This window comes from Arvicanthis niloticus, chromosome 8, assembly GCF_011762505.2.
Source record: "Arvicanthis niloticus isolate mArvNil1 chromosome 8, mArvNil1.pat.X, whole genome shotgun sequence".
NCBI lineage: Eukaryota > Metazoa > Chordata > Mammalia > Rodentia > Muridae > Arvicanthis > Arvicanthis niloticus.
The window spans coordinates 12,801,438-12,822,174 of NC_047665.1; the positions used below are offsets into that span (position 1 = coordinate 12,801,438).

General features: G+C 45.3%; 2 protein-coding genes across 3 annotated transcripts in view; both read right to left on the reverse strand.

The window, feature by feature from the left end:
• Spin1 (spindlin 1) overlaps window positions 1-926 on the reverse strand; it is a 46,192-nt gene extending 45,266 nt beyond the window's left edge. Inside the window, exon 1 of one of the 2 annotated variants that reach the window (XM_034509898.2) lies at window positions 793-926. The gene's annotated coding sequence lies outside the window, so the exon portion shown is untranslated. Of the gene's footprint in view, window positions 1-274; window positions 425-792 lie in introns of those variants that run through there. The other variant, XM_034509899.2, reaches the window with a different exon arrangement.
• Window positions 927-19,649: 18,723 nt separating this feature from the next.
• On the reverse strand, window positions 19,650-19,949 carry LOC117714137 (large ribosomal subunit protein eL37-like). The gene has a single exon (XM_034510790.2). It carries the CDS (start codon window positions 19,941-19,943, stop codon window positions 19,650-19,652), a length of 294 nt encoding a protein of 97 aa, XP_034366681.1. The 5' UTR covers window positions 19,944-19,949.
• Window positions 19,950-20,737: the final 788 nt, after the last annotated feature.

Sequence of the window (20,737 nt, forward strand, 5' to 3'; positions counted from 1 at the left end):
CCGAAACCCTTTACAACACTTAAACGTATCTTGTATAGCTTTTGAACGTACACGATAAATAAACAAGCCTTTAAACCAGAAGTAAGACTGCACACACACACACACACCGAAAAATCCTTACAAAACCCGAAACCCAATTCGCAGATCACCGAAACCAAATCAATATAAAAACAATTGCGTAAACAAACTTTGAGATGCGCATGCAACGACGTGGATGATTGAAGCCATTTCTCAACCCGACACCCCCTACTCCCCGGAAAGGCCCAGAACGCACCATCCGTGCAGGAAGCCGCCAGGGACCGCGACCCCCGGCGCTGCGCAGTATCCGCACCGCACATCTATCCGGCGCATTCCCGGAGGCAAACCCAAGGTCACGCAGGCCCGCGCCCCGAGCCCCCCAGGCAGGGCGTCACCAGAGTGACCCGCCGCGGGGGTCCCGCCACGCCCCTCCCCCGCCCGGTTACGCAATGTCCCCGCCCCCGCCCCCCGCCCGGCACGGAACAAAGCGCGCGGGAAGCGGCCGCGGGGCTGGGGCAGGGACCCCGCGAGCGCCATGTTGGCGGGGGCGGCGGGGACCGGGCGGGGGCGACGAACAAAGGAACTCGCGCAAGCCCCGGCCCCAGCCCGCCGCGCCCCGGCCCCACCGAACCCGGCCGGCAGGGGGCGCTGAGGGGCGCCGCCCGCGGACAATGCGCCCAGGGCCCCGTGGGCTGTGCTCACCTGGGTCCCGGCGCCGCGAGGCCCACTCGCTTTCCCCTCCCAGTCCTGCACCCGGCCCCACGCGCGTCTCACCTGTCGGCCACCGAGGCTGCCCACGGGGCCGCCGGGGCTCGCTCGTGCTCCCCGCCGGCCCAGCCCGAGCCAGACGGCGCCTCCCCACCCCCGCTCCTCGCCGCGGCCGCCGCCCGCCCCCCGGCCGCCACGGCGCACGCGCACTGCGCCCGCCGAACTGCAACGGCCGCGCCGCCCCGGCGCCCGGCGCCGGACGTACTGCGCAGGCGCGGGTGGGAGGCGGAGCCTTGCGGCGAGGGCGGAGCCTGACGCAGCTCACCTGGAGGGTGGGGCGCGCCGCCGTAGCTGCCAGGTATACGCTGGGGAGCCGCGGGCCGGCGCAGACCCGGGCTCTCTTAGAAGCGGAACAGGGTCAGGGGGAGGAACGGAAGAGAGGCGGGCGTAGGCGTTTACTCTTGCACGGGATGACGGCTTTCAGGAACTATCCTGCCTCTTTGTCCTGGAACCTCACGTCTGCTGTCTCCGGGCCTGCTAGCTGCGGAGATGCATGAGGCTAGGTCACATGACCTTGCGCAGCGCAGGTGCGCTCTCGACTCTGCGGAGCTGCAGCTCTGGGCTGCAGGACGCGAGCCCTTTAAAAATATGGATAGGCACTCTGTGCTCCCTTGAAGACATACCGCCTTGCTGCACGCCGCACTGCGCAGAGGCCGAGGAACTAGGCTCAGCTTGCAAGGCTCAGGGCCTCCTGTGAACACCTGCTGAGAGTACCTGCTGCAAACATCCGGCTCTGGCCTAGCTGCAGCCGCTGCTCTAGAACTCACCCCGGGCTCTTCTCGAGGCTGCAAGCCAGGACTTCCCACGATCGCACGCTAATCCGTGCGACTCTGGTTCCAGTTAAAGTGCCTTTTGAGGATCTGTTTGACTGTGGGCAAGGAGAGAGAGAAAACGTCCGGGATGGTTTGGTTTGAGGGGAAGTCAAATGTGGGACCTGAAGGTTCGTCTGGGTCTGCATCGAGCCTGGCGCGCTCTTGTCTCCTTCCCTCCTCTAGCCCAGTGTCTGGATCCAGGCGGTCACCGACCTGGTTCCTCGAGTGCTGTAGCACTGCCGCATTGTAATAAGCCTCTTGCCAGAGTGTTGCCAGGTCGAATTACGGAACGTTATTGGAAAGCCCTTTGCACATTCCAAACCTGCAGCACGGTTGTTAGCTCACTGTGCTCTTTGGGATTTCACTGGCACCTTTTTTTTTTTTTTTTTTTAATATAAGATTGATATGTGCCTGCTCAAATTAAAATGCTTGTCTCAGATGACATTCCTGGCAGGAGCAAAATAGTCACAGACCGAAGGGAGGGCTAATTTCAGTAAAGACGCAGCCAGCCTGGAGTGCATTGAGAGGTGATTAGCTTTTGTTGTTGTGTTTAATGTTTGATAGTAGAGGTTGCCAGGAACAAGGAAGGGTGTGTTGGGAAGGAGACTCGAGTGACAGTATGGAACACTTCGGTTTCCTTGGTGATACGCCTGGGTTTTTCTGTTCTCTAGAGGAAAAGAACTTACAGAATGAATATATACATATGGAAAGGGTATGTATTAGAATACCTCACTGGGGTCCAGTTAGTACAACAATGCCTGTCTACCAAAGCTGACCGGCTCCGGTGGTCTTCAGTATACGCTGGCATCTCAAGCAGGCTATAATGCCAGTGAAGGGATGGACTTGCTAGTGAGACAGAATAAGCAGGCAAAGAGCAGAAGCTTCCTTATTCCATGTCCTTGAAATAAGCTGCCAGTAAGTGTGCCCCAGATTAAAAGTATATCTTACTACCTCAAAAGATCCACCGGAAAGGCCTCTCTTGTCACCTCAAAAGGTCTGGATTAAAGGTATATCTTTTTACCTCAAAGATTCAAATCAAACTGTTTAATTGAGCAGAAAGCAATCATTGGTGAGCCCCAGCCGTTTTGGGGATTTAATTTCTGATGTGGTCAAGTTGACACCCAAAAATATCCTTCACATCTGCCCAGCACTTAGATGACATTTGGAACATGCTAACTCGCGGAAGGGAGTGTTGGGTTGTTTTGCTTGAAACAGGGTCTCACTGTCTAGCTGGCCTAGAATGTGACAGGTAAGCCCAGACAGGCCTGTCATTTAAGGTCTTCCTGTGTAAGCCTCCCCACTGCCTGGCATATGACAGGGTTTTAGGATGACTGCCCTGTGCACTGTATAGCATTTGGTGTCATCCTTGGCTTCTACCCACCTGAGGCCACTTGCAGACCCTACTGATCCATCAGACCCTTCAAGCCTTTCCTTCTCCCCCACCTCTTCCCAACCCCTGGTTTAAACTTGCCTCTGCTGATGGTCTCCAGCAACCTGTCACAAATACATGGGCCACATTCTAGAGCTAAGAGTGCCTACATTGGATTTAGGTACAGAGTTGGTTGGTTGGGTTTTGTTTTTAGGACAAGTTCTCATATAGCCCAGGCTGGTCAGAACTTTTATATAGCCAAAGACAACCTTGAAAAACTTTATCATCCACCTGCCTCCCTCCTAAGAGCTGGGATAACAAGCACATACCAGCACATCCAAACCAAAGTGGGCGTTGCTGGGCAATGATGGTGCATGCTATATGCATGAAAGCAGGTAGATTTCTGAGTTTGAGGTCAGTCTGAGCAACATAGAGACACTGTCTTTAAAAACAAAACAGAAAAACAAAAAGTTCTTCGGACTTGGTAGCAAGTGCTTTATCCACTGTCTGCTGGCTTCAAAGCCATTTCTGTGGAGCTAAAGCAGCAAATGTAACAGCTCGTGGATCCAAGTGATAGGTCTGTTAGTTGTCCCTTCAGGCCTTTCCAGCTTCTCTGAATAACTGAAAATTCTTGTAATGTGACATTACACAAATAGGTTCAAAGTTATTTTATGAACACTTAGTATCCTTAGCCAGAGGGCCTACATGTAATTTTCTTCCCACCACAAGCTGACTGTGCTGGCTAGTTCTATGTCAGCTTGACACAAGCTAAAGTCATCTGAGAGGGAATCACAAGAAAATGCCTTCATAAGGATCAAGTTCTAAACATACCTATAGAGCATTTCCTTAATTAGTGACTGATGGGAAAGGGTCCAGCCCTTTGTGGGTTCCTGCCTTGGCTGGTGGTCCTGGGTTCTATAAGAAAACAGGGTGAGCAAGCCAATAAGCAGCACCCCTCCATGGCCTCTGCATCAGCTCCTGCTTCCAGGTTCCTACCCTGCTTGAGTTCCTGATAGACTACAATGTGGAAGTGTAAGCCATATAACCCCTTTCCTCCCCAAGTTGCTTTGGTCATGATGTCTCATCATAGCAATAGAAACCCTGACTGAGACACTGGTTAAATACAAATGCAAACATGAAAAGTCTCAGGCGATGCTAAGACTCTTGAGATGCTTTGTCTCCGTGTTCCTGGACTCCTTGGCGTTTTCCTGCTCAAGGAGGAATACACTTGTGATACAGAAATAAAAGAGATAGCTATCAAAGGCATGAGGGGAGGTTAGCCCTAAATTAGACTGTAGGGTATCTACCCCACTGGTATTAATACAATGTTTGAAACGTACCTTTGTGTCTTTATCAAATTAGTCCTTGTAATTGTATAAGTATTCAGCATAGCCAAAGTGTTCAAAATCCAGTATATGTGCCAAACGCACGAGTAACTTGACCCAAGCTCTGGGTTGGTGTTGTAGTTAAGTGTTGCCCAAAGGTTTGTTGGAAGCTTGGTCTGTCTCTTCATGCTGTTAAATGATGGGAAGTTTCTCAAGGGGTAAGGGTGCTTGGAGCCAAGCTTGACAACTGAGTGTGATCGGGACCCACGTGGTGAAAAGAAAACCAGCTTCTGAGGGTTGTCATCAGACCACCACACGTACACTGCCACTCACACCAACACAAATAAAGAGTTTAAATGTTATATTGAAAGTCTAATAAACTCTAGCTTTGCTTACTCCTGGCTCTTCATTTTTTTTTTCTACAATGACGTCAAGGATCCTCCTTTGCAGTCCTGAGGGCCTCTTAAGGCTAAGCGGACTGTTTGGGATGCTGGCAGCAGTTGTAGGCTGTGTTGCCTATGGACAAATACTCTCACAGTAAAATGTTGACCTAAAGTGAAGCTATTGGTTCTACCACTGGCACCAACAACTAGCTTTACCGATCTGCTTGTCAGCCCTCTCACCAGAGGATCTTGATATGACATTGGTCTCACACAGACAGAGGCAGTTCTGTTGGAACTGCATAGGTACTAGAGGCAGAATTCTTAGCGCCACAATCTATACTCATATTAAGCTAGACTTGTTCTACATCTACCTCTAAACTAAGGATACTTAAGTTTAACCTATAGCAGCAGCCTCAAGATGGTCAACGGAACCCTGGCTTGATGTGTGGACACATGCAACCTGAGTACACTGCTTACAGATGACTCGGCCAATCTCAGCTGAGCTTCCACTGAGTACAGACTCCTCAGCACACCAGGTTCTACAAGGCAAATGCAGGCTCTGAGTCACTAAAGGTATTTTCTGTATAACATCCTTTTCTCTAGTCACAAGCATAGTCTGTGAAGAGCCCAGAGCAATTCCAGCATTGGTCTGCCCTCCCACCCCCCATCTTACTGCACATCCTCAAGCTCTGCATTGTCAGTTGCAGTGAAACCACCTGGCCTCCCTTAGGCCCTTAAAGGTTAAGATAAGATTGCTGCCGCCAACATCCTGCTATCCACCACACCCCGGGCTTGAGAATTAACCCTCAATTTACAAATTCCTTCTTTATTATCCCCTGAACACCCTCTCCTGGATGTATGCTTCAAACAACGGAGACTACTCACCTCCCTTTCAAGGTCCTGTCAGCTCCGGAGACTGACCATGAGCTAGCCAGTTAGAAGCATCCTCTTCTACCCCAGGTGAAAAGTTGCTTTTGGTTTATTTCTGACTTCAGTGGTCCATTCCTCATTATTTGCACACCCTGTGAACCCCAACAATCTGGATATGTGGTAGGACCAAGCATGCTAAACCCACTTTGATTCAGAATGGTGCTTGGTTATAAAATGTTTGTCTTATTCATAGACTGCTTGTTTGATTGCTTTCTCTGACATAGAATCTCATAAACTTGGGCTGTGCCTCCAACACATTATGTAACCAAGGAGGACCTTGAACTTCTGATATTACTGCCTCTGCCCGCAGAGTGTTGGGATTACAGGCATACAATACCATACCCTGTTTATTCTGTTGGGATAGAACCTATTCATAATGCTAGGTAATCTGTTTCTGTCCTCTAAGATGTCCCCACTATCCAGATCAAAGCTTTGCTGAGAAGGGGATTAAGCCTGTGTGGTGGTTTGAATATGCTTGGCCCACAGAAAGTGGCACTATTAGCAAATGTGTCCTTGTTGGAATAGGTATGACCTAGTTGGAGGAATTTCATCACTGTGGGGGATGGGCTTTGAGAGCCTATGCTCAATTCTGTTGAATGATAAACAGATACTCTTCCTGGCTGCCTGCAGAAGAGTAGTCTCCTCCTGGCTGTCTTCAGATCAAGATGTAGAACTCTCTGCTCCTCCAGCATCATGGCTGCCTGGACACTGCCATGCTTCCCACCATGGTGATAATGGACTGCACCTCTGAAACTGTAAGCCAGCCCTAAGTACATGTTTTCTTTTATAAGAGGTATCTTGATCATGGTGTCTATTCACAGCAATAAAACCCTAATTAAGACACCCTGGATTTCCTGCACAAATGTTTTATTGTTCTGTTGCTGTGATAAAATACCCCAACAAAAGCAAGGAAAGATTTATTTTGTTTCACAGTTTGTGATACAGATGGGGAAATCAGACTAGAAGGAACTTAAGCTTCTAGTCAATCCGCGGAATAAAAAGCAATGAATCTATGTCGTTCTTCACCATCTTTTGTCCATGTATAAAGTCTAAGGATCCAACCAAGAAATGGTATCATCCTCAGAAGACAGATCTTCCCACCTCATTAAGATATGCCTTCACAGGCATGCTCAGAGACCCATCCCTCAGAAGACTCTAGAGTCTGTCAGTTGACAACACTAACCAGCCCTGATCTTATATGTCACCGAGAACAGGGTGCACTAGAGCCAGAAGTCCCTCCCTCTTCAAGCAGGCTGGCTGAAACTAGTTTTGGTCTAAGATGGCTGGCAGGGTGACCTCATACTACTTCTAACTTTAACGTATGCAATCAACATATCTTTAAAGCCACAATAGTCAACAATTTCCATGACAACAAGAAAGGAACTATATGGAGAGAGAAGATGCACTGAATGCCAGGAAAATCTCCACCCAATTCCAGAAAGATGCAGACATCCCTCCCTTTACTAGCCTATCATCCTAAGGGTTGAAAAGTTGATTCTTTGCCACTCAGTTGGTCTGGATCCACACTTCCAAAAGGAGGAAAAAGCTGCATACTTAATGGGGTTCAATGAAGAGTCTACTAAAGAATGTTTAGGACCTGTAGATGGATTCCTTAGATTTTCAAATCGATCCCCAGCCGTATCCCACGGGGGCCAAGGTGAGATAGAAAATAAGGGATTATAAAAAACAGACATGGAAAGGAAATGGAGCCCCTTGCCCCTGCTGGCTGAGAATTTAGAGAGGGCCAATATTCCATAATCTCTCCCACCTTGTAAAACTTGTTTTAGGCCAGCTGTATTCTCGGAATTTAAGGCCCTTCCCATTCCCTTCAGATCCTTTGTGCTGATTGTTTTAAAGCTAGCCAGTCCTGAAAGACTGTGAGACCTGCCCCCAATAGATAGGAAAAGACACAACCTCCCACCTGCATTAGAATAAAAACCAAGTGAACCTCCTGCCCCAGTATGCTTTCTAACATGGTTTGGGCTGTGGAGGGAACTGGATTACAGGCATGTTTCACTACACCTGGTGTATGCAGTGCTGGAGTGAACCCAGGGATTCATGTGTGCAGGGCAAGCCCTCCACACCCTGAGCTACACCCCCAGTCAAACACAGTCATTTTCTACCATAGCTTAAAGTCTGGCAACTAGAGAGTGTCTGACCCCTTCAGGCTTCCCTCCCAACATCACTGCTGAATGAAAAGAACCACAGCCCTTCTACATCCTGGCCAAACATATCCAATAAACTCCCAGGAGATCAGGAGGCCCCCCCTCCCCTGAAGTGAGCATGCTCAAGCCTGTTTCCGAGGTGTGCAGGGAGCACCACAGGGTGCCTATTTCCGCTGTGTGCAGGGAGCACCACAGGGTGCTGGGGAATGTTTATGGAGTGTAAAACTCTAAAGACAGGCACAGAGAGAGCATGGTCAGCCCCTCCCACTCCCTACCGGGCTTTCTTTCCAGGTCCTTTGGAACAGTGCTGCCACCCCACCCCCTTGAGTTTCTTTCTGCACAGCCCACGAATAACTGTTTTTAAGAGTTACCTTCTTTGAGAGGCTTCCCCTGACAGCACATGATCAGTGCATCCTCTCCCCTGTATTGGATGGCACTGATTCCATCTGTCCTGCCAGTATTGGTTTGTTTGCTTTTCTATTTCCTGGGCCTTCATCCATTATAAAGGTCAAAGAGCAGGGATGACATCCACATTCATCATCAGTCTACTCCCTAGACAGCAGTTGGGAATCAACCCCTGTTTCTCATAGATGAGGGTCAGGGTCGGACTTGTGCTGAGGAGACTGGGTCACCTGAGTGTGTTAGGTCAGAGAGCCGGTGAAAGCCTTTGAATATAAGGATATTGGGGGATAGATTAAACTCTTCTTACTCACTTTTAAGGAGTTTTGCCAAATATGAAAAATTCAGAGAGCTTATGAGATGGTTCAGCAGCTACAGTCTCAGGAGTGAGGGCCAGAGATGAGATCCTCAGCGGTTGTTTGTTTGTTTGTTTGTGGGTTTTTGGGGGGTGGGTTGGGTTTTTGTTGTTGTTGGTTTGGTTTGGTTTGGGGTTTGGTTTGGTTTAGTTTTTTAAGACAGGGTTTCTCTGTATAGCCCTGGCTGTCCTGGAACTCCCTCTGTAAACCAGGCTGGCTTCGAACTCACAAAGATCTGCCTCTGCCTCTGCCTCTGCCTCTGCCTCACCAGTGCTGAGGTTAAAGACATGAACCACCCCTGCCCAGCTCCATTCCAGACTTTTAAGCAAGTTTGACTAAAAATGTCCTTGAAGGCCACTTGTCTGAGAACACACTGGCCAACCCCAGAAAGAGCAAAACAGCCCTAAATGAAGAACATTGTGTCCTTGAGAACAGATAAAAAGAAAAGTAAACTATTTCCAACAGAGGTTACTATTGTTTATCCCATGATACAAAAGTACTTTCAAGAGGGTGAGGCAGAAGTTCTCTGCTGGGAGGATCAGGGGGCCAGAGGGTGTGTGTGTGTGTGTGTGTGTGTGTGGTGGGGGGAGGGGGAGGAGTGGAAGGCTCAATTAGAGACTCCAGCTGACTGCCTCAACTTCCCCAGTCATCTTCTTCTGTGTGGTTTGGGCACACCCTTTGATGTTATCTCTGTCTAGTGCTGTTTGTTCTTTTACTGGGAAGCTTTCTTCCGTGAGGGGACACTCTTCTCTGCTTGGGGATTCTGGGTTGTGAAATCCAGCTGGCTGTCTCAATGACACCTCTCCAGTTGATTTCTGTTTTATGTTTTTAACATCACACTGGATATTATTCTTCCAACCTGCCTATCTCCCTAACTCTTGTTATTTACTCTCATACTTTGCCTTATTATATATGAGTGAACTCATTAAAAAATGGCAGCATGACTATTGAAGATCATTGTACACACTGCACAGAACAATAAATACCCTTTGTGTTCCTAATCACAGTACCTACTGGTGTGTGTGTGTGTGTGTGTGTGTGTGTGTGTGTGTGTGTGTGTGTCCATTTCCCCAAATCCAAAAGGCAGAAGGGACACATGGATATCTGTGGTGCCTGTTACCATACCAAAGCGCATGCTGGCCTCCAGGCTCACTCAGTAACACAAATACCTGCTACACATTTCAAAATCCTCCTCCCCCTGCCCCTAAAGTTTGCATATTTTGGCTATACACTATAGTGAGGATTTTGGTTTCTTGAAAAAACACAGAAATATTATATTATAAAAATATGTTTTCCTTTTATTCCCAGGTATGGGATATGGGGCTGCTTCATATTGTCCACAGCAGCTGACTATGATTTGCCTCGTGCTTCAGCTCCAGAGAGTTTCTGTGATTCTGTGAGATTTGGAATTCTGAGGATTTTTTAGAAGTTATATAAATGCTCAATCCCTGATTGGGGGTTGGGGTTGGGTGGGGGTTGTTGGTTGCAGTTCGTTAAGTAGTTGAGTACAAAATAGAAATGACCACAAGAAGAAATTAGATTATCCTGATGGCAAGATCAAACTTGCCTCAAGGAACTCAATGCCCCAAGTCAGCAGGAAGTAGTCTGATGAGTGATGTGATGATAACATCAACCCCTACACTTCCCTCCTTTTTTCTCTCTTATCTAGTGTTAGGGGATTGAAAGGGTGGAAGGAAAAAAAAGGTGAAGAAAAGGAAGAAAGAAAAACCCACAACGTAGCAAACACAGGCTACAATACTTTCTAGGTCTCCTCTTTCTCTCTGTCTCTCTTGCTTCCCCCTCTCTGTGTTCTTCCTTCTCTCCTGCTTCTCTCACTATGCTCTCTCCATTCTCTCTCTCTGCTTTTCTCCCCTCTCTCACAGATAGCCCTTGCCAGATCCAGGCTGCTGACCATGCTCAGTCTGCTTCTTTCTCTCTCCGCTCTTTACTCTTCTAGATGCCTCTGGCTGTTCTCTCTCTTACATCCACTATAAAAACTTTCCCTTAACCACACCATGGAGTGGTCATGTCATCAGTTTATACAATATATGTATGTTTGTGTGTGTATGTGGGGGCTAGAGGTCAGCTGTAGGTGTTGTTCTTCAGGATATATCTACTTTGTATTTTGAGGTCTGCTCTCTCATTGGACTTTGGAGCTCATAGATTTGACTAGACTTGTTGGTCAGCAAGTCCAAGATTCCCCCTGTCTTTGAATTTACAAGCACTTAGCACCACCTCTGGCTTTTCCTGAGAGTTCTGGGGACTGAAATCAGATTCTCATGCTCGCACAGTAAACATGCTTGCACAGTTTATGGACTGACTAAGCTATCTAGTCTGGTAAATATTTTTACCCCAACATCTTGGGCTCATTGTTCCTGACATGACATCTTATATATCTCTAAGGAGACTGTACTGTGCCTGCTGTTAGGAAGTAAGTGGGACCAATGTGTGTGACTCGGGATAATACAATGCCCGTGAGAAAAGAGCTTCAGAGCAGACAGCTCTGATAAGAGCTAGACCTCAGGAGCAGGCTCTGATGTGTACATAGGCCAGGCACATTGCAGCTCAGATAAGAGCCAAACCCAAGACAGGCCCTGATAGGCTACAAGAAGGTGTCACTGATGGGTTAATTAAAAGCTGTGAACCTTTACAGCACAAAGCTACCACCCAATGAAATGATACAAAACTTGGAACTTTGGAAATGGTGTCTAGGATCACACTGCCATGCTCCTGAGACATGGCTTCTATAGCCTCTGTGTTCATAACCATAGGCAAGAGGACTTGAGACTGGCCTCCTTAGATGGCCATGGCCTCAATGACCGTTGAACTTCAGGCACTGGGTTCACGCATGCCAGCCTGTCAGCACTCCCCACTGGCCAGCGCTCTTAAGGAAATTTTAGAACTCCATCAGTGCCATCTTTCTATTTTATCACAGCTCAAGGCCAAGCCTGCAAGCTTCTGAAGCCTCCTCATTGGAGAAGATTTGTTAATCCCACCAGGTGAGAATAAGACCACTACCACAATTTTTTGAGCCAAATTTGAAGCAAATTTTATTAAATACTGGCCAGGATGGTAGACACTAGCCAGGTCCATTCTCAGGATTCCCAGAGCATGTTACTGAATTACATTAGATAGGAATTTATAAAAGCAAAACCCACAAGACTATGTATGTACTTCCTGCCTTTGTCCCATCACGGGTAAGCATACATCCCGATATACTTCCTTCCTACGTATTTCCAGCTACATGTGATCAAGCACATCCTGTACAGTTGGATCGGCCACGCTTCTTTACAAAAACACAGGACTTGTTATCTTATATGAACAACTCTTCCCAGCATAATAGGACATTATCTGTCCTTGTCAAGTTTACAGGTTAGAGGCATTTTTGTTTTATAGATCTCTTAGGCACAGTAATTTAAACTTAAAACATGACGTCATCCCTCCCATTCCTCCCGTGAGCTATATCCTGGGTCAAATCCTTGACTCTGTTGTGGGAATCCATTTATAGTGGGAGCTAATCACCGCCAGCTTAACTAAAGGTACCCAGATGGAAATTTATGTATCTAGTTAAGGCATTAATGATGCAAGGGACAACGGTAATTAGCAAAAACAGAAGGGTCAACGGCCCTGAGATGGCTGGTGTCAGAGTCACTATCCAGGAGAAGCCTGAAAAATGAAAATGTGACCAGTCCTTTATTTCATCTGAGTCCCCTTTTTTTGCAATGTTTTTGTTGTTTAGTTTTTGAGTACAGTCAGATTATCTTTAATGATTCCCAAGTGGTTTGCATAGAAACAACAATTTTTTTTTCTTAAAACTATTGTCTTAGTTGGGGTTTTATTGCTGTGAAGATACACCATGACCACAACAACTCTTATAAAAGAAAACATCAAATTGGGGCTGGCCTAGTTTCATTATCATATTGGAGGGAAACATGGCAATGTGCAGGTAGACATGGTGCTGGAGAAGAAGCTGAGAGTCCTACATCTTGATCTGGAGGCGGCAGAAGTGAAGACACACTGGCTAGACTTGGGCTGATAAGACCTCAAAACCTCCCCACAATGACCCACTTCCTCCAACAAGGCCACACCCACTCCAGCAAGACCACGCCTCCTATGAGTGCCACTCCTTATGTGCCAAGCATTTACACACATGAGTCTATGGGGCCCATTCCCATTAAAACCACCACAGCCAAACAACAATCTCTTTGTTCTGCATAGAGGTAGTTGAGTATCATATTATAGAACTACCAATGAATCTACCTGTTGATAGATCTGGGTCTATTTGATTTTAACAGATACCTTTCCCTGATACATACCTGACCCTGGAGGCCAGCATATTCCTTGTATATACGAATAGGCATTATAGAAAGCCATTTTGTCCCCTTTTCCAGGGAGTTTCCTTTGAACTTAGCATTCTAACTTTTTGTTGAGGATCCAGGGCAACATACTCTCTCTTCTGTAACTACTTCCTGCTGAAATTAGGAAATTGTTGTCAGGGCCCAGAAGGCTGGAATGCTAGTCAAAGGCCAAGAGAGGATTCAGGCAATGGGTCATTCATTAGAATCATCTGTTTCATTGACCTAGCTGAAGAGACAGGGGGCAGTGACATCATCTGGATGGATTCCCATCAGCCTTCAGAAAGTCCAGAGTTCCCAGCCATTTGAAGTAGCTTCTAAGCCAGGCGGTGGTGGCACACGCCTTTAATCCCAGCACTTGGGAGGCAGAGGCAGAGGCAGAGGCAGGCAGATTTCTGAGTCTACAGAGTGAGTTCCAGGACAGCCAGGGCTACACAGAGTAAACCCTGTCTCGAAAAAACCAAAAAAAAAAAAAAAAAAAAAACCAAAAAAACCCAGAGTGAAGTAGTTTCTAGTCTACAGCTGATTCCTGTTTGATTCCTGTCATGGCTCCAAGTGAAATACTTTAGGAATAGATACAGACTAGAGACAGAAGTTAAAGTTTAAGAACTTAAAGGAAAATCTTACTTTTGGAGCTCCTAGGCCCATAGTCCTGGTAGTTTGGGAAGAAGTAGAGTCCCAAGACCAAGGGAGAGAAAGAGATTCCCCACCCTCAGGAATAGGCAGGTTGGGAATTATATGACTCCCGAACACCCTGAAACTTACATACATTTTTCAGTTTACAAAAAAAAAAAAAAAAAAAAAAAAGATAAAAAGTTTTAGTTATATTGTCATTACCAATGTTTGTAATCTGTACTGAAATCCACGTGGTAGAAAAAGCAGCTAATAGATTTCTGTAACTGAGCTGCAGTGGACTCACACCCTTGAGTCACAGCAAAAATTATGGCTGTGAGTTAAGAAGCATGAACTTTTTTTTTCTGTCCAGAAGGCTAGACAGATGGGCAGGCATCTTTTTAGCCCAATGAGAAGCACCTTTAAGTTTATACTTAGACAACAACCACGACATTTGAAATTTTGTGTTTGTGACTATGGGGTAGTCAGTGCTTTACCAGGGTTAGACTTACAGCTTATCAGAACTTCGGCAATGTTACAACTCTAAGCCTTTGAAATCTTAGTATAACAAGAACATTGAAGGGAGAAATTTGAAACATTTTTTTCATTACCTTAAACTACTTTCTTACACCTTTACAATTTGTATTTACGTATCTTTAAAACACTTAATTAGATCCTCAGAACTTACATGAACTTAGAACCCTTTCATCCATCTATTTATTGTGAGACACAGTGCATTATTGAGAGCAGTCATTGCAAAGTAAGTTCCTTTAACCAAAGGATGCCTGAGACCTGTTTATCCTTTAATATGAAGCCTATTAGCCAGGCAAACTTGTCTGTCTTTCTCAGCAGGAGACCGCTCTTAGAAAAAGCAAGGCCTGATTTTTACATGTGAAGTGAACTAATAAGGTAGCTACAGCCTTGGGGAAGCAGCCGGTTTGCCTTCTGCTGCCAAACTGACAAAGCTACCTAGCTCTCAACACCACCAGAGAGATCCAAAAAGATTAAAGTATAGTAAGAAAGAAAAAAAAAAAAGGCCTCTGCATCAATTAAAATGATACCAGCTACCTGGACAATCACCCTAATAGACTCCCATGGTCTGGATGCCTTCCTTGTGGGGCAGAGATCTTCATTTGTTACACAGAACAGCCTAGTCCTGGCTCCTGCCCCAGAAGGTGTGAGAAGTTTCCCTGTGTATGAGGAACTTGAGAAAATCGGCCTACATTGACTTAAACAGAGTCAGGCAGTCAATCCAACAGTATCCACAGTTGCAGGCAAGGCATGGGGCAGTTTTTCCCAATGGTTAGCATCATCACAATCCAGGTCTGTGGACTCAACCATCTGTCTTCTTTTAGAAACCTTAGAGTCATGGTCAGGAGCTGGCATTTTGTCTACCACAGGACCCTTTTTCCATGAAACATTTTAAATGCTATAGTCAGCAGATCTCTGATAAGTTGAGAGGGGCCATATATCAAGGATATCTGATTTTAAACAAACTTCCCTACTTTTAGTTTGTTTTTTGTCTTTTTTATTTGCTTTAGGCTTGACCTTGAAAACACACGGGAGGTTAAATAAAACTTATTCTTGTAATTAATTGCATTACCGCTTAGCATGGCTACAGGTATGATTCTGAGAACATTAAAGAATTGATCCTTTATGAGGTGACTGACCACAATCTTGTGTTTTAATCATTTTTTTCGGTTGACAATAAATTAAAAGCTTTTAAAAATTTTTAACAAGTTTTGAATTGAAGTTTTTTTGTCTTGTTTTTGTTTTTTAGTATCTAAATAAAACTTTAAATCATAAATACAATCCATAGGGAGACTGTCAATCTTACTTTTCTAGTCCTTACATAACCCACCGTTATAGAATATTCCAGGTTCTGGTGTTTAGTGTTTGGTGCTCATAACTGTGGCTCTAACTCTATAGCCTTTTATTTACTTTTTAAAGATTAACTATCAATAAAGATATAATATAAAACATTTTAAAACTTTAAATGTCTCACAGCCTTCTAAATTTAAATATTTAAAGAAAATCCCAGGGTTTTTTTTTCCATTTAAATTTTTGTAAAACTCTAAAATTTACTTTTTAAAAAAGTTTAAAGTCTCTCAGTTGGGGGCTCCTACAATATCAAAAAAATAAGTTATCCTTTTTTACTTCTAGAGGAGAGAATCCGGGAACATCTACAATCTGGACACGATAAAACCAAACTCCAACAGGACAAACTACTTAATGCTCAGAGTCTGGGCTTCCCCAAGGGGCCTGGGTCGCCTCTCTGGCTCCACTTTGGGAGCACATACCACCTGACCTCCAGGTCCCAGCCTGCTCCATTTCACGGAGGCTGTTGTTCCTCATGGCCATCCCAGGGCACTGGCTGCTGTGTGTAGTTTTATAAACCATGCTTGTCCCAGCTAGACTCTGGGATTGCAGAGGAACTTTGGAACACTAGCTCCCCACAAGCCCCGGTGGGAGAGGCTAATTAACACTCCTTAGTCAGAGGACACTTGCTGGATTAACATTCAGAGGAGGAAGGAAGAGGCTGATTAACATTCCTCAGACCACAGGGGAGAGAACCCACCTGCAGGGAGGGAAGGCCCAGAGCAGGGAGACATATTCTGCAGGACCAAGGAACCCTTGGCACCTACAGACAAGGAAGGTCCTTGCCACCTCATTCCCTAAAGACCAGTTGATTTAAAAGTCACACTGTTCTGCCAATAATATTGTGCCTAGTTTCTGTTTCTCTAGGCCACCCCTTAAACTGTATACAAACTGACCAAATGGGCTGTCTGGGGTCGCCACTCCACCTTCTGTGTAGGACAGCCCCAATGCATTAGATCATTAAAATTCCTCCTCTTGCTTTTTGCATAGATTTAGTCTCCGGAGTGGTTCACTCAGGGGGTCCCTGGTAAGCTAAGGCTCCCCTAGAGTCTTACAGGATCAGCAGCTATTTACCGTTTATTCAGTCCCCAGGGCTAGTTAACCCTTTCCTGGCTATGCTCTGAAAACTACTGCCAAAGAATATCCTGCCCCAACCTCCTTGGCCTCTCCCCACAGCGGAGGCCACAAACTATTGGTACCCGAGACCTATATGTCTGTACTTTATCTCTGCTCCACAGCCTGGTCACTGGATCCCAATTCTCTCCGCTTCCCCTTCTCTTCCTGTCCAGCCCAGAAATCCCTCCTTATCCTTCAACCAGTGATTGGCTTCTGCTATCTTTATTAACTTAATCAAGAGACAATGGGGGAGTCTCCACCTACGACTGGGTCCCTCTTTTGGGCTATCTCTAAAAATTCCAGCCCTGCCACACAGTGCCAAGCCTCAGCCATTCTCCATGAGGTACATTCTTGGGGGATGCAGCTTTAGATGATCGTTGTTTTTACATTTTTTCATAAATCTTATCTTTGTGACTGTTTTCAGGACAAGAATTATCATACAAAAATTCACCCTAATTCAAAATACCTTGGAGACCTGTTGTGGCCTCATTACTTGGTTTATACCGTGTGGTCACCTTTAATCAAGATGTCTGTAAAGTCATATGGCACTCACCTTAGTAAAGATGGTTGCCAGCCACGTGTTTGCTTCCATCTGATGGGGGTCATCACCTAAGATGGCAGCAAGCCACGTGTAGCTTATATCTCAAGATGGTTCATGGCCATGCTACATGGTTCCTTTAAAATTACTTACACATCATATATTTTTAACTATCAAACTCCTGTGTTATGAGTTTTAAGTTATTTTTTGTTACAGATTTTTAACTGTACCCAATAAAACCTTGGGGTATATAGAAAGTTCACATAGTCTTACAAGTCTTGAGATAAGGTTTACATCTTAGCAAAAGTTTTAGGCAGCCCATGAAGTTGATAGTCTAATTTTTTTTAAATAACCTGTTTTGTTTTACTTTCTATTCCATGTCTCAGAGTCAGGTGGCTGCTCTGACACAGGGTAGAGAGGAAACTTTTAAATAAGGATGGATCTGGGACTGGAGAGATGGCTCAGTGGTTAAGAGCACTGACAGCTCTTCCAGAGGTCCTGAGTTCAAATCCCAGCAACTCATGCCCATCTGTAATGAGACCTGATGCCCTCTTCTGGTGTGTCTGAAGACAGCTACAGTGTACTTATATAAAGGGAGAGCCATGAAGCAACTCCAGAGCTAGCTTTTTAATAAAGTAGACCAGCATATAAACGAATTTTAATATTATCCACACCTAAAAGACACTGAAGCCCTGCTAAACTGAATCCAAAGACTAGAAATCTCAGAGATAAATTTTGAGCCTTGGCCACCAAAGCAGCCGTGACAAGCAGTGTTAGTGGTAGTTGTTGATGGCTGAGACTGCAGAAACAAAACCAATAAACACAGAACACAGAAAGCTCATGTATTCAAAGGAGACCAGTCAGAAACAAAACGTGCAGTAGCCACTATCATTCATGCACTCAACTGAGCCTGGCCCATTTTCCTCTCAGCTCTCTTGTTTGAAACAAAACTTCTACAAAGACAAAACAGACAAGACACAAAAGCAGACCAAGAACCTCAGGTGAGCCGTGGGACTTCTTGATTTCAGCCCTGGATGAGAGACTATTGGGTCCTGCTGAACCGCTTCTCATCCCAGACTGGAATCCCAACAGAACAAGATGCCACAGAATATTACATGATGTAACAGACGTTTGCGGTTTGTGGCTTTTTTCAGTTTAGCAGCTCACTCTGATAATCTGAAAAACTAAAAGGACACCTCAGAGCATTGGAATGTCTCAAGGTGCTCATCTCCTGAGGTGGTCCTGTAGCCCTGGAGTCTCAGAGTGAAGGTCTGAGTTGAGCAGTTTGATCTTGCCGCTGGGGCCTACAGAAAATGTTAATTCCATTGGTTAAGAATAATCCCATTACCAATATTTCTGAGCCAAATTTGAAGCAAGCTTTATTATATACTAACCAGGTCCACATACAAGATTCACCGAGAATGGCACCAAATTACATTAAACAGGGGTATTGTATAGGCCAGACCCATAAGGCTATGTACTCCCTGTCTTTGTCCAATCAAAGTCAAGCAGCATATATCCTGTAGGCGTACCGCCTGCCTACATATAATCGTGCACACTCTGTGCAGTTAGGGCAATCAAGCTTCTTTACAGAAGTGAAAACATAGGGCTTGTTATCTTTCATGAGCAACAGTCCCCAGCATTCCAGGAAGCTGTATGTCCTTGGGCAAGTGAGGCTGACAGGTTAGAGACCTTTTTGTTTTATAAATCTCTCAAGCACAGTAATTTAAACCTAAAACATAAGGTTAACCCTCAAACACTCCCCAGTGGAAACTTGTAGCAGCATTTCCTGCCCAATCCACTGTCAGCCACTTGGTGAGCTGTCTGATTAACTTGTATATTAGTGTAGCATAGTAAGGAATGTGTGTGTGTGAATATACTGAGCATATTCAGAAGACAAATTTTGTGTAGACATCCTAAAACTCTCAAAGCCTGTGCTCTCTACTGACATTGGAAGACAACTGCTTTGGAAAGTGTTTGGAGAAGTGGAGTTTCTCAGGTAGTATATGTTTTAATAGATACTGATAATATTATCAAAATGTCAGATCTTCCTCAATGGCTAGGTGAGCTTTTCACATCCCGTGAGAATTTGGATTTGCAATTCTCTTATTAGGAACTGAAGGACGGAGTGTGATGATGCTATAACTCCAGAACTTAAGACATGGAGACTGGAAGATCAAAAGGTCAAGGCCATCCTGGGCTACATAGTTTATTAGAGGTCAGTAGAGAGTCTACCAGATCCTGCCCAGTGCATCCATTCCCAAAAGTGGGAATTTTGGTTGGTGTTAAGGCAATTATCCTACATGTAAAGCCCTGCATACAATCCTCATCACACACCACCTTCACCAACAAAATCTGTTGAACATGGTGGTATACGATTCTAATCACAGTCATTGGGAGGTGAAGGATCAGGAATTCAATTCATGGCAAGTCTCAGCTACACAGTGAATTTGAGGTCAGCCTCAACTACATGAGGTGCTGTCTTAAAAAAAATTGCAATTACAATAAAAACACATTTTAAAAAAAGTATTTAAAAAATTTATTCTTCCATAAAGCAAATTTCTTATTTTTATTTTATTTTATTTTTTTAAACCAGAACATTTATTTTATGACTGATTGAAATCCTCACGATGAACTGGATGCTGCAGCAGCTGCCCTCTTGGGTTTGGGTGTTGTTCCTTCACAACATCCAAGTCTGAATCTGCGATGGACAATCCTTAGGTGTCTCATCCGACCAGTCCTGGTGGTGTTTCGTCTCTTAGCCTTGGCTCTCCAGTTATACTTTCTCTTGCGCTTGGCAGGGTAGCCGCATTTGCCACAAGTCGACTTCTGGAGGTGGTAGGCGTTGGAGCCACAGCGGCGGCACAGCCTGTGCATCTTATTGTGACACTTTCCAAAGGATGACGTTCCTTTCTTCATCTTGCTTCTACCCCATAAAGCAAATTTCAATGTTTTAGTACTTAAAACTACACAGTGACTTAATGAAACGTTAGCACAACTGCATTGAACTGAGCTCCAGAGAAGCACACATCTGAGACTGTCTTCCTGGGCTCTGTTGTACCAGGGGACTGGCTTAGAAAACAGGTTAGAGTTATGTGCTCCTACCTGAAAGATACAGGTCAGGAAATGTTTCCAGTTCCACAGGCCTACGTAAAATGCTGGGAGCTCGCCGCAGTTCTCAAACCCACAGTGCACAGGGCCTCCTTCCTCTGCTGTCAAGGAGAAGGTTGTGGTCATCACTGAAACCACACCAAACCAAGAGACTCAAAAACACACTTTCTTTTCATGTTCAAAAGTGGAAGTTAGCCAGCATAGTGGAGCTTGCCTTTAATAACAGGACTCAGAAAGCAATCTCTATGGTTTGAGACCAGCCTGGTCTATGTAGCAAGTTCCAGGATAGCCAGGGCTACATAGTAAGACCTAGTCTCAAACAAACAAACAAATTGGTTTTTTTTTTTTTGAACAATAAAAGTGGAAGACATTTGATTCTAAGAAATCAAATAAAAGCCATTAGAACTATAAATGAGGTCAGCAAAGTTGAGCTGTGTAAAATCAATATACAACAGTCAATTCCAAAACGACCCTCCCCCCAAAAAGCAGGCCATGGTGCTGCAAGCCTATAGTCCTAGTTTTTGCAGAGGCAGAGGTGGCAGAGGCTGGAAGATTGTCTACCAGTTTGAGGTCAAATTGGTTTTCATAGCTAGATCCTGTGG